We start from the raw sequence: 13,557 nt of genomic DNA, 5'->3' as shown, positions 1-13,557 counted from the left end.
ATCAGGTCCAAACACCTCATTTTATGGTACTTGTCAGTGTTGGCAGAGACAACAGCAGCCATCCCCTCCAGCTCCTGCATGTACTCATCCGGCTCCTACTCGACCACCTCCATGTACAGGCCACTCACCCCCTCACAAGGCAGCCCCTGTGATCTTAGAAAGTCCTTCAGACTCTCCCTGGAGTACCCCCTCCAAGCATCTGGAGACAACTCTCACATCCCCTATGTCTTTTCCTTTTTGGATGAAACATTCCCAAGTCCTTCAGCTATTTCTCTGGTGACCCGGCTTCAAGCCCCTCACTAACCTCCCTCTCCTGAGCTAGGGTTTATCCCCTGCCCTCATAAACTGTGGCCCCCAGATTTGACCACTTACCCCGCATAGGCAATAAGAGACCACTGCCTCCTTGATTGAAGATCCCCTGTTTCTTGCAAACGTGAATGGGATCACATTTGATTTTCATGCCCTTGGTGCCTAGAAGGCAACGACTACCATGCCCTTTCCACAGTTGCTGCTGGTTACATGACGTCTCCTAACCCTCAACTTGGAGGGTACACAGGGCTCTGTTGATTCTACCTTATTAGTAATTAGATCCGATCAGTTGTTCCAGCCTGCCAGAATCTCTTTAGATCCTGGCTGTTACCCAGTTAACTTCTTGGGTTTGGATCTTACCCCCAATTAGATCAGTTCATATCTTCATTCAAGATCATAATGCTGGGGCTTCCCTGGTGGCGCAGTTGTTAAGAATCCGCCTGCCAATGCAGGGGACATGGGTTCGAGCCCTGGTCCGGGAAGATCCCACATGCCGCGGAGCAGCTAAGCCCGTGCGCCACAACTACTGAGCCTGCACTTTACAGCCCGCGAGCCACAACTACTGAAGCCTGTGCACCTAGAGCCCGTGCTCCGCAACAAGAGAAGCCACTGCAATGAGAAGCCTGCACACCTCAACGAAGGTAGCCCCTGCTGGCCGCAACTAGAGAAAAGCCCATGCACAGCAATGAAGACCCAACACAGCCAAAAATAAAAAAATAAAATAAAATAATTTTTTAAAATAATAAAAAATAAATAAATTAATTAAAAAGATCATAATGCTGCCCATGACGAGGCTGGGAATAGAGTTGGTGGCACATCACTAGAGACCTTCATCTAGGTGAACATCCATCCATTCAACTGTGGTAACATTGAATCTGTTATGAATTCACTTAACTTAAGCTCACATGGCCCCATTTGTCGACAAGGATAATCTAGGAACTTTTTAAAATAACTTTTTAAAAAATAAATTTATTTATTTAATTAATGGGCTCTAGGCACATGGGCTTCAGTAGTTGTGGCACACAGGCTCAGTAGTTGTGGCTCACGGGCTCTAGAGTGCAGGCTCAGTAGTTGTGGTGCATGGGCTTAGTTACTCAGCAGCAGTTGGGATCTTCCTGGACCAGGGCTCAAACCCGTGTCCCCTGCACTGGCAGGCGGATTCTTAACCACTGCACCACCAGGGAAGCCCTGAACTTCTTTACTATGTGGACAGGAATTATGTTTGGCTGCTCATAGCACACACCCAAACTGACAATGATTTAAACAAGATGGTAATTTATTATCTCTCACATTAAAGAAATTTAGAGTTAGACTGTTCTGGGCCAGTATGGCACTTCCAGGTTGTTATCAGTGCCTCAGGCTTCCTTCTGCTCCACCATCCTTAGGTGTGACTTCTGTCCCTGAGATTGCCTGAGGGTCACAAAATGGTTGCTGAAGCACCAGCCATCACGTTTTCCAGGATGACAATATAAGGGAGTAGAGCCACAGGCATGTACCTCTCTGCTTTAAAGAGCTTTCCTAGAAGCCCCAAACAATAGTCTAATAAATCTCATTGGCCATTCCATCTGCAAGAGAGGCTGGGAAATATAGTTTTTCAGCTGGGCATATCACCACCCATGATAATACAGAGCCCTGTTATTAAGGGAGAAAGAAGAATAGAGGCTGTAACAGATGCTGTGTGGGCAACCAGAAGTGTCTGCCACACTAGTGAATATTCTACTGACCATGTTTCCCTGATCTAGCTTCCACCTCCTCCTATCATGGGAAGGAGGGGGGTAAACCTGGTGTCACTATCAGGCTGAGGCCCAGAAGTTAATCACCTTATCTAACAGCACACAGCCATAAATATCCCTCCTTCTACCAGGTGAGTCAGATGAAAGAGAAGTGGAGACTGCTCAAGTGGAAGCCCCTGCGGCCTGGGCCCAGACCTAGCTTGTTCGCGCGGCACCTGGGGCTGGTTTGAGCACACAGGGAGGAATGCTTGAGGGTCCCAGGGCCAGAGACAAGCTGGAAAAGCACCTGGGCCAGGACCCAGCCCACCAGGAGAAGCTGGTTCAGATCCTCCACTTCCTAGCCTTGGTTGGGCCAGTCGGCTGCGGCTCCAGCTCCAGCTCCAGGCACCTGGAGCTCTTCCATTGCCTCTGCACTGCAGCTCTGGTGACCCCTGCCACAGGCCAGGAGCTGGAGTGCCCTGCTGAGGAGGACCCCCCATGCTGGGTCCCAGAGAAGAAGGGCTGAAGATGGAGGAGCGGGTAGGGCAGGATGCCTGAGGCCTGGTGGTAGAGTGAGGAAGGAAGGAATCATCTTGTAGGGCCAAGGCTAAAGATGTCGGCCCTCTTACCCAAAATCCAATCTAGTCCTTTACCCACTTCATTCTGCTGCCCCTGAACTTACTATAAGCAAGACTTATAGGCTCTATTCTAAGCTCTACAACATGCATTATCTTACTTTGTCCCAACAGTTGCCCTGGAAATCAGAATCCCCACTTCATAGATGAGAAAACTGAGGTTAAGTTGCCCAAGTTCTGGGAGCTTGGAAGGGATGAAGCTGGGACTCTAAATCCAGACCTGTCTGATTCCATAGCCCAGCCTCCTAACCATTAAGCCATACTGTCTCCCTGTACTAAGTGAGTGGGGCTGGTGACAGTGTGCCCCTGTGCTCCCGGAGCCTGGCTGAGGGGCCCAGTGAAGAGCCAGGGGCCACAGCAAACCAGCTCCAGGGCCTCACCTCCCAGAACTTATGCTCTGCCATCCCACAGTCAGCCTGAGGCCTGGGCGCCAGGGCTAGCCCAAACTAAGACAGAAGGAGGCCAGGCTATCTTAGAGAAGAAAGGATAGTATGCAGAGCTCTGCTGACGGTGAATTCTCATAACTCACCAAATCCTTTCACAGGAAATCCCTCCAGGCTTGCTCTAATGAGTAGGGGGTGGGGGGAGAGGAGGAATGATTCTGGATGTTCAGAACCTTGCTGGGAATCACAATGCCATTCCACCACTCCATATCTAGCTGCCTGTGCACAAGGCAGCACTCTTTGGCAAAAACTAAAACCATGCTAAAGGTACATCAATAAGGGACTATGGTGTGAGCACTCCATGGAATATTATACTGCAGTGAAAAGGGGTGAGTTGGAACACTGAGTATCAACAGCACAGCGATCTGACACTTCAGAATGCAGATGAAGAAATATACATGAGGGACTTCCCTGGTGGTCCAGTGGTTAAAACTCCGCGCTCCCAATGCAGGGGGCCCAGGTTTCAACCCTGGTCAGGGAACTAGATCCTGCATGCCACAACTAAGACCCAGCACAGCCAAATAAATAAATAAAAAATTTTAAAAAAGAAATATACATGAAAACTGATGAATCTTGTTTACAACTGTCAATTACATATATATAAATTTCCTGATAGTACAATACGTCAAGATCTTTATAGTACTGTGCAGCCTTGGACAAATGATGATTTGCCATTATTTTAATCCTAAAAAGTGTAGGATTGACTGTTTTCTAAGTCTCCCTCCCCTTAGGAAAAAGGATTATTATTTTTTCAACCTTGGTTTAAACCCTTTCAGATCATGAAATATTGCATAACTAATTGATTCTTTCCTGTTTGAAATCAAGGCCATTGTTGATTGATTCCACCTTCTTTTTGTGTGATGGACAAATTAAATATGTCCCCTCCTCATTCACAGCAGCTAGAATAAACTAAAAACAGTTGCCCTGGCCAACCTTATTCAATGTCAATTATTACTTCATCATAACGTTAGAGTAGTAACTTGGGCATATTTTCTCCAATATTAAAAAAAATAAGTTCTAAGGAGAAAGTGATGTAATTTCATTATTGAAGGTTTATCTGCACCTCCTGCCATTTAATTTTTTTTCTAGTTAAAATTATCCACTACGATTTAAATGGATGAACATTTAAATCAACTAAGACCAACTATGACTCAGCTAAACACATCCTGACATGGAATGCTCTCAGATATGCTGTTGAATGATAAAAAAGCAATTTACAGGCAAATTGCCATAATGTTACCTCATTTATACTATGTGTTTTCTAAGGATACATATGTTTATGTGAGTGCACAGGGACCAAGTCTGGAAGGACACATGACCTTTGGGGAGGGGTTATAGGGACTCCAGCTTTATCTGTCAGGTTTCCATTTCTTATAAAGAGAACGTATTAGTTATGTAATTTGTGTAACAAAGTTAATTTTTAAAAATAAATTTATCTATCTACTTATTAATTTTGGCTGCATTGGGTCTTTGTTGTTGCGCGCAGGCTTTCTCTAGTTGCAGCGAGCAGGGGCTACTCTTCGTTGAGGTGCGTGGGCTTCTCATTGCAGTGGCTTCTCTTGTTGCGGAGCATGGGCTCTAGGTGCGCGGGCTTCAGTAGTTGTGGCACATGGGCTCAGCAGTTGTGGCGCACAGGCTTAGTTGCTCCGCGGCATGTGGGATCTTCCCAGACCAGGGCTCGAACCCGTGTCCCCTGCATTGGCATGCGGATTCTTAACCACACTGCGCCACCAAGGAAGTCCCTAAAAGTTAATTTTTTATAACAGTCACAAAAATACTACAAGGCCATTTATTACTTCAGGCTGGTGAGGGCTAATCTATTCCTGAATCATCATGTTAACCTTTAGTTACTGATTACTGATTTTTTTTTTTTAATTAATAGCTACTTTATTTATTTATTTTATTTCTTTTTTGGCTGTGTTGGGTCTTCGTTTCGTGCGAGGGCTTTCTCTAGTTGCGGCAAGCGGGGGCCACTCTTCATCGCGGTGCGCGGGCCTTTCACTATCGCGGCCCCTCCCGTTGCGGGGCACAGGCTCCAGACGCGCAGGCTCAGCAGCTGTGGCTCACGGGCCCAGTTGCTCCGTGGCACGTGGGATCTTCCCAGACCAGGGCTCGAACCCGTGTCCCCTGCATTAGCAGGCAGATTCTCAACCACTGCGCCACCAGGGAAGCCCGATTTTTTTTTTTTAATGTCACACTTCTGCTGAAAAGTCCATTTGGCTTCCCATTGCCTTGGCAGTAAAATACAACTTCTCAGCCTGGCCCCAGCCAAGGTGAGCTCCTGCTCTCCACATCACGTCCCCTTGCACACCGTTCCTGAAGCACACTGGGAAGTCCCACTGCCAGGCCTTTGCTTATGCAGTTCCCACATTCAGAATGCTCTCCACCTGCTTCTCTCCCTACCCAAGTCCTACCCACTGTTCAAGGCCCAGCTGTGACCTCTCCGCCTCTGTGGCCAGAGTGTGACAGTCCCTCTGAGTTCAGCCTTTTCTCTGAAGATTACGAAGAACACTGATGCCTCCTTTAAATTGTAATTATTGCTGAGGGGTGGGAGCTTTTACTTTTAAACTTCACTGTGTCAAAGGTTATATTATAAGACTATAACAACAGTCTTGTGAGCAGATACTATAATTACTACTCCTGTTTTAAGAGTTGTAGTTCAGGCTCAGAGCTGCCCAAGGGCATACAGCTAGCTAGTGGTGGAGCTACTAATTACATAACGTTTACTTCTCTCTCTCACAAGACTGAAATCCCATGAGAGCACAGACCACAACTATCTTGTTCACTCTGGTGTGCCTGACATTTACCAGTTGCTAAATAAATATGTATTAAATGAATAATGCCTACAAGCATCTTGAAATGTAAGTACTTTCTTAATAAAATGGTAGCAGCAAACATTTAGCCCACTTGCCAGGCTCATACTAAGTGGTCCCATGGATGGTTCCACTTAGTACCAGCAACCATCCTAGGTGGTGGGTATTTTATATTGTTACTGCCACAGGGATGAGGCAACTTGAGCCTCAGAGGGGTTAAGTGAACTGCCCAAGGTCACACAGCAAATAAAGAGGGTCTGACTCAGGCCTGCCTGGGGGCCCACATGCCCCCATTTTCATCACTCACTACACTCCATGCCTCTTCTTCAGGCTGCTCTGTACTATTTCTCAGGGAAAGAAACTAACTGTGGACGTGAGATGACTTTCTCGGTGTCACTGAGCAAAGCAGCAAGTGCGGGCTCTGGGAACCCAGGAACGGTCCACCTGTATGTCCCCTCCTTCCCCAACCTCTCTCCCGCCATCACTGTGAGCAAGTCCCTCGGGGTTTGTCTTGACGCCTTATCCAGCACACTTGTAGGCACTGGGTGGGAGTTACTGGGTACAGCCTCCCGGAGGGTGGTGATGAGGGAGGCGGCCATTCTTTGCGGGGGTCCTTGAGTCACTGGAGGGACAGCCTGGCCGCCCCCAGACGATGGCACTGCCCACCACTGTCAGGGTCCCGGGCACTCACCGGAGCAGTGGATGAGGCGGAGTGAGTGGGAACACAGTGAGAAGTTTAGCAGCTCCATCCAGATGCGAATTGTCCCTCCCACGCTTCCCGGGCTGCAGGGGCCTCCATTAGAGCCCCCGAGGAGTCAGAATCCACACCTCCGCAAATGGGCCCGCTTTCCCAGGGCGCCCCCTGCCCAGACCTTCCCTGGGCTCTGTGGGTTTTGACACCTCTCTGTAACGTGGCGGGGGTCCACCTCGCACCTTTGGTCCAGATAAAAGCTCAGTCCTGGAGGTGGCCGGCCCAGCCTCCCAGAGCCCGCAGCCCCGGCCATGGCCCAGTCCCCTCCTCTGCAGGGCCTCCTCGGCCACGACCACTGGATCTTCCCCCACGGTTGGGGCTGGACCGGCCACTCGGACTCCACGTCCCCGGCCTCCTCCTCGGATTCGTCGGGCTCGTGCCCCTGCGACCGTGCCCGCGGCCCCTCGCAGCCGGCGCCCCCAGCCCCCAGCGCCTCAGAGTCCGCCTCGACGGCACCCGGACGTGCGCGGACCCGGCCGGCAGGCGGGCAGCGGCAGAGCGCCAGCGAGCGTGAGAAGCTGCGCATGCGCACGCTCGCCCGCGCCCTGCACGAGCTGCGCCGCTTTCTGCCGCCGTCCGTGGCGCCCGCCGGCCAGAGCCTGACCAAGATCGAGACACTGCGCCTGGCCATCCGCTACATCGGCCACCTGTCGGCCGTGCTGGGCCTCAGCGAGGAGAGCCTGCAGCGCCGGCGCCGGCGGCACAGCGACGCGGCGCTCCCTCGAGGCTGCCCGCTGTGCCCCGACGGCGGCCCCGCGCAGGCGCAGACGCAGACGCAAGGGTGCGGCCCTGGCTCAGCCGCTAGCTCCGCGGTGTCCTGGGGGTCCCCGCCCGTCTATCCCGGAGCCCTAGCGGCGCCCGAGCGCCTGGGGAGCAGAGTCCCCGATATGGGTCCCTGGGTGACACCCCCTTACTGCCCCGGGATGCAGTCGCCCCTGCAGCTGTCCCAAGGGAGAGCCCCTGAAGCGGCCCGTTGGACGCCGCCCCAAGCCTGTTCCGGAACGCAGACACCCCCAGAGCCCCGGAACCAGGCCACGCCCTGGACCTCGCCCCCCGCGATGGAGCTGGCTGCAGTGTACCAGGTACGCGCCCAGGCTCTCTCCGCTTCCCTCGGAGTGGTCCCCAGGCTTCGATTGGAAACGGAGGGGGTGAGTAAGCTCTAGCTTGCAGAGAATCTTATGCTTCTTAGATCCCGGGTTACCTAATCCAACCCTGGTTAGGGATGGAAAGAAGCTGGAGGGAGGATGAAGAGGACCCTAACCTCCTTGGGGAAAGAGATGGGGCCCTGGGAAGTTAAGGCCACCACCACCTCTACCTAGAAGCTTTCACAGTCATGTGGAAGAGGGGGGAATCTTCAGACTTGCTTTCAGAGTCCAGGGTGGAAGGTAGCAGGGGCCTTCAGGTAATTCAGGAAATTCCTTGCAAGTGCTCCATCAAGGTTTGAGGGGGAGGGAGGCCTGGCTGCCCCAGGGGTAGGGGCTTCCTAAGTAGATGGGCTTGGAGCAGGTGACCTTTATGCTTTCCTCAAGCTTCCATAAAAGAGCATATTAATAACCAAAATTTATTGAATGCTTACTGTGTGCCCAACACGATTCTTGGTATTTTACATGAATTAACTAACTCATCAGCCCTCCAGCAACCCTGTGAAGTAGGTTTTATTTCATCATCACCATTTAATAGACGAGAAAATTGAGACTAAAAGAGGTTATCTGAGTTCTCATAGCTAGTGAGTAGCAGAGCTGGGTTTTGAACCCTGGCAGTATATCTCCAGAGCTTGTACTCTAAACCACTTTGCTTCACTGGATCCATGGCACCAGGGCAGTTCAGCAGCTGCCAGCCACACTATGGGGAACATCCAGGTTCAGGATCTCAGGGCGTGAGGCAGTGACCCACTAACCCGCTACTCTTCTCTCTCTCAGGGTATCTCGATGTCTCCGGAGTCCTGTGTGTTGCCAGAAACCCCTCCTGTCCTGCCCCGCCCAGCATGCCAGAGACTCCAGCCTGAGACCCAGTGGGGCTGGTGGAGCCACAGTGCAGAGGTGCTGCCCAGCTCGGAGGACCAGGGACCAGGCCCCGCCTTCCAGCTCAGTGATGAAAGCCCTCCCCAGAGCTCAGGCGTACAGCTCAGTGGCTGCCCTGAATTTTGGCAAGAAGATTTGGAGGGGACTCACCTGGGCATCTTCTACTAATGGCCTTGGCTGCCCCCTTTCCAGCCAGGAATCAGGCCTGTAGCGTGGGGTGTCCTCCTCATCTGCTACTTCACTAGTATTCAGTCTTTGTTTTAGCCTTTTCCAAATGATGTCTTTCATGGAAGCAGTGTTTGAAACAGCTAGGGGTGGCCTCCCTGGCTGAAGTCGGGGCTGGGGCAGTCCCTCCACTCCTAGACGCCCCACAGAATGACCAGTGTTCTGCAGAGCACAGCCTGAGCTGCAGTAACATGGGTTGTTTGACCACAATGGTTGGACAGGCTGGGACTGGTGGGGGAGTGGGCTTGGCGGGGTGGGGATGGGAGTGGGAAGAAAAGTATATGCTTAGATTTTGTACTTCTTAAAAAAAAACCCAAAAGAAACCCCCAAATTTGGTTTGGTCTGTTTTTCTTCTATACACCTGGGTTTTTATTGCTTCTGGAAAAGGAAAAATGTTCCTGTCCTGCAGGGAACAAATCATGCTGCTTTTCCCCTCCTGGAATCCAGGCCCTCACTTGCCAATTTGACAGTAATTATTGCGCAGGGGCTCCACCTGGCCTGCTGTGCAGGCAACACAGGTGAGTTAACGCTCGGGCCTGTTCACTTGCCTGAAGCCCGTCACCATTGCCGTTTTCCATTCTCCTGGGTGCATTCCTGCTGACCTGTAGGGCTCTTTCACAGTTATGTGAAGTTGTTTCCAAAGGGTGCTTGTGAGTGGCTCCCATGTGCTAGGCCCAGTGTATTAGTTTACTAGGGCTGCCGTAAGACAATACCACAAATTGGGTGGCTTAAACAACAGAAATTGATTATCTCACAGTTCTGGAGACTGGAAGTCCAAGACCAAGGGGTCAGCAGGTTTGGTTTCTTCTGAGGCCTCTCTCCTTGGCTTGCAGATGGCCGCCTTCTTGCTGTGTCCTCACATGGTTATCCCATGGTCCAGTCTCTGTGTCTGTGTCTTAATCTTCTCTTCTTATAAGGACACCAGTATATTGGATTTGGGCCCACCCACATGAAGTCATTTTACCTTAGTACCTCTTTACAGGCTCTATCTCCAAATACATTCACATTCTGAGATACTGGGGGTTAGAACTGCACCAAGAGTTTTGGGGGAACACAGTTCAGCTCACAACACCCAGTACTAGGTGCCAGAGAAAACATGCCCTGACTAATGGGGTAAATAACAGGGAAGGAAATGATTAGAGCCCAGGTCAAGATGGGGGTTTATACAAGGTACTTTGGGACCAGAGAGGATATGCCAGCCTGGTGGGAGATGGGGTTGACAGTGCTGTTGCGTTGTTGAGTTACCTGATCCATTAGTCCTGCTGCGTTGATTTATGTGGCCTTGAGCAAGACTAAGAGGCACCTCCAGGATCTTGGGGAAAGGGCGCCATGATCCATTAGCAAAGGCTGCCATGGGCTTGGGAGCCAGCAGTGGTGGTGACTTCATTCTGTTTCTGACTCGGAGAGGGGAGAGTTGCAGGATGTTGGAACCGAGTATTGAAGGATGTGTGGAGTTCGCCAGGAGGAGTAGGCAGAAGAAACAGCATGAGCCAAGTTGAAACAGGTGGTTAAAGTCCAGGACTGATGGGGAAAAGTGACAAATTGAGTTGGAAAAGGAGCTGGGAGGCGGGGTTGTGGGGAGCCCCACATGACGGCAGGGGGAGGCATCTGGCCTCTGTGTCCTGGGTGGAGGGGGCAGTGAAGGTGGGGGGTAGGGAGTGGGCTGGTCAGAGCCACTCTTGGTCTTTTGGGCTGCCTTGTAGAAGTGGAGCCTGGCAGCGGTCCGCTGTTAACGGTGCAGGGCGAGAGCAGAGGCAGGAGAAAGACCAGAGCATGAGCTGCCACATGCAGGGCCTCCCATCTGACCCACTGCCTGCTGACATGCCCTTTGACACCAGGGAAGTCACTCCATCTCTGTGCCTCAGTTTCCCCATCTCTTAAAGAGGAGCTGGATTAGGTGACCACTGCAGTGCCTTCTTCCCCCAACCTTTCAGAAGTGGGTTCTGGTTCCTACCCCAGGACCCTCTGTAGGGGCTGCATGCCACAGCGGAGTTTGAGAAAAGCTCACACAAGGTTACATGCAGCAGGGACACAGATACAGGGCACAGCTGCCCTTGTTGCACATTCATTCAGCTCCTACTCTCTGTGTAACCGTGAGCAAGTTTCAAAACCTCCCTGGGGACTTCCCTGGCAGTCCAGTGGTTAAGACTCCAAGCTTCCAATGCAGGGAGTGCAGGTTCAGTCGCTGGTTGGGGAACTAAGATCCCACATGCCGCACAGCGCAGCCAAAAAATTAACAAAAAACGAACAAAACCTCCCTGACTCTCAATCTCCTCAGATGTGAAGTGGCAACAATAATAGACCCTACCTCTCAGGGTTCTTAGGCTTGGCACGTAGTAATTGCTTAATACATAATAGCTGAACAGAATCACACGACCTTAGAGATGATCCAGTCCGGTGGTTCCCTCACCTGACTGCATGTTGAGCCCTCTGGTTCCAGGGTCCCACCCTGAGAGTGCGATTCAGTGCATTGGGCCGGGACCTGGGAACCTGGAGCCGAGGCCCAACCAGGTGTGGGAGCAATGGCTATTTTTTGCTCCTTCATTTTACAGCTGAGGAAACCGGCCCAGGGAGGGGAGCAACTTTCTCTAGCCCTCCAGCTAGGTTGGAACATCAAGCCCCTGACTCCCTGTCCAGTGCTCTCTCTTTCTCAAGAAGGTGCAAGGACTTGGCTCCACAGTCTCATGGCACCTGCAGCCAAGGCAGAACTGAACAGCTGCCCATCTCCTTCCTTTGGCTCCCACCTATCTGGGCTCAGTCCTTGGTCCAGTCACTGATGGCCACGGCAAGGGCCAGCCAGAGCTGAGCATCTTCTGGAATTTGGCAGCCTTCTTCTCCCAGCTCCTCTGGGAGATGCAAAGGCCGAGGCAAAAGGCTGCTATCACCCCAGCTGGAGTTGCCTGGGACACTTCCTAAATGTTGCTGGCGTTGGGCAGGGAGCAGGGCCGGGGGCTTGGGCTAATCCCCCACCCCTGTCCTCACCCTCTGGGAGGGCAGGCTCAGCCCTGCCTCTCAGGAGCAGCAGCCCCTCACCCTCATGTGTGGCTCCATCCCAGGCAGGCTGCTCTTGGCTGCACCTCTGTGCTAAGTGCCTGGCAGGGGTGGGAGAGGGGCTGATGCTGGTGCCCCGCCTGGGATGACTGATCCATCTGCACCTTCCTGGGGACCCAATCACCATCCGTAAGAGACTGGACATTCACCGAGTACCTCACCCGGGGCTTCTCAATGACCCTGCAGTGCAGAGGATGTGCCTCCTGAGGAGTCTCCTGGAGGGTAGGGAGGTGGGAGAGGCCACCCACCCACCCCCGCTGCTTCTGGCTGATCCTCAGGGCCCCCCACTGGCCGTGAGAAGTCAACCCACCTGTAGACGGAGCGCTGGATAGGGAATGAGCAGTCGGGGTTCTAGGCAGCTCCTGTTCTGCATCCGACCTTGAGCTAGGTTCTGCAAGCAGGTCTCTGGCTTTGCATGTCCTCGCTGCATCCTCGGTACCGATTTCCTCCAGCCCCACAGGCAGTCATGAACGCCTGCGCTGTGAGCTGTCAGGTGATGAGTGCCTAACTACCGTAGCCCCAAATGCAGGGCCAGCTTCCACTCATGCACGGGCATTAGAGGCGGGGTCTTAACCTCCCTGCGCCGCCTCGGTTTCCTTATCTGCAAAACTGAGATAAAGACAGTCTTTATCTCCTGGGACTGTTGAAAACCAAATGAGATAATGCACATAAACACTTAGCCCAGTGCCAGGCACGGGGACTAGGGTCCCTGCTGACTCTCCTACCTGGAGGCCAGCTCTCCCCCAGGGACCCTAGATGGCGGTGCTGGTCCTTCCCCCAGGGGGGACCACCTGAGGGGGCCGCCTGCCCTCTGGTCCCCCGAAGGTCAAGTGCCAGCCGCCTGGCAGCTGGGCCCTGGCGACAGGAAGGGCTGGTCTGGAGAGGCTGGGCTGGGGGGAGCCTCCTGGTTGGTGGAGGGACCCATACCCAAGGCTGGTCCCACCCCTTGGCCCGCCCCAGCCTTTGATATGCGGAAGGCAGTGGAGCATGGAGGAGCCTTCCTGGCCCCAGGCCTGCTGGCACACTTCTCACAAGGAGGAAGAGGCTGGGAGGAAAAAGGATGGATGGGGCCTTGAGCAGGAGACAGGGCTAAGGATGATAGTAACACCCTGCTCTCCTTAAGTGTCAGACTGTGTGCTAAGTACGTGAATCTCCTTAGATCCACACACCAACCCTATGATAGATCGTCTTTATCGTGCAGATGAGGAAACCAAAGCGCAGGGGTCAAGAAACAGGCTGGACTTCAAGACTCCAGCTGGAGCAGCTCACAGGTGGGGTCAACTGGAGGTGACCCCTGAGGAGCCTGGGCTATCTGTTACCTCCCTCTTTCCCTCCCACCAGCCTTGGGTGCTCAGCTGGGCCTCCTTTGCCAAGAAATTTCCACCAAGGCTGATGTGGGCCGTGGAGCCCTGCGGGTCCCAGACCTTCTCCTCAGAGTTGGCCCTTATCACTGGCTGCCCCAGGTGATCTGGAGAGCACCTGACTTTTTCTGTATGCTACTCTTGAAAACAACAAGTTTACAAACTGATATGCCACCCAGGGATCCTGGAGAGGTGGCAGGACATGCCCTTGGCCAGTGAGTGGTCACACCAGGCCT

General features: G+C 52.6%; 1 protein-coding gene across 1 annotated transcript; it reads left to right on the top strand.

The window, feature by feature from the left end:
* The first annotated feature begins 6,914 nt into the window (after positions 1–6,914).
* MESP2 (mesoderm posterior bHLH transcription factor 2) lies at positions 6,915–9,132 on the top strand. The gene is made up of 2 exons (XM_036843955.1): positions 6,915–7,745; positions 8,583–9,132. Exons 1-2 carry the CDS (start codon positions 6,915–6,917, stop codon positions 8,850–8,852), a joined length of 1,101 nt encoding a protein of 366 aa, XP_036699850.1. The 3' UTR covers positions 8,853–9,132.
* Positions 9,133–13,557: the final 4,425 nt, after the last annotated feature.

This window comes from Balaenoptera musculus, chromosome 2 (assembly GCF_009873245.2).
Source record: "Balaenoptera musculus isolate JJ_BM4_2016_0621 chromosome 2, mBalMus1.pri.v3, whole genome shotgun sequence".
Lineage (NCBI taxonomy): Eukaryota > Metazoa > Chordata > Mammalia > Artiodactyla > Balaenopteridae > Balaenoptera > Balaenoptera musculus.
This window is presented reverse-complemented; position numbering and strand designations above follow the sequence as displayed.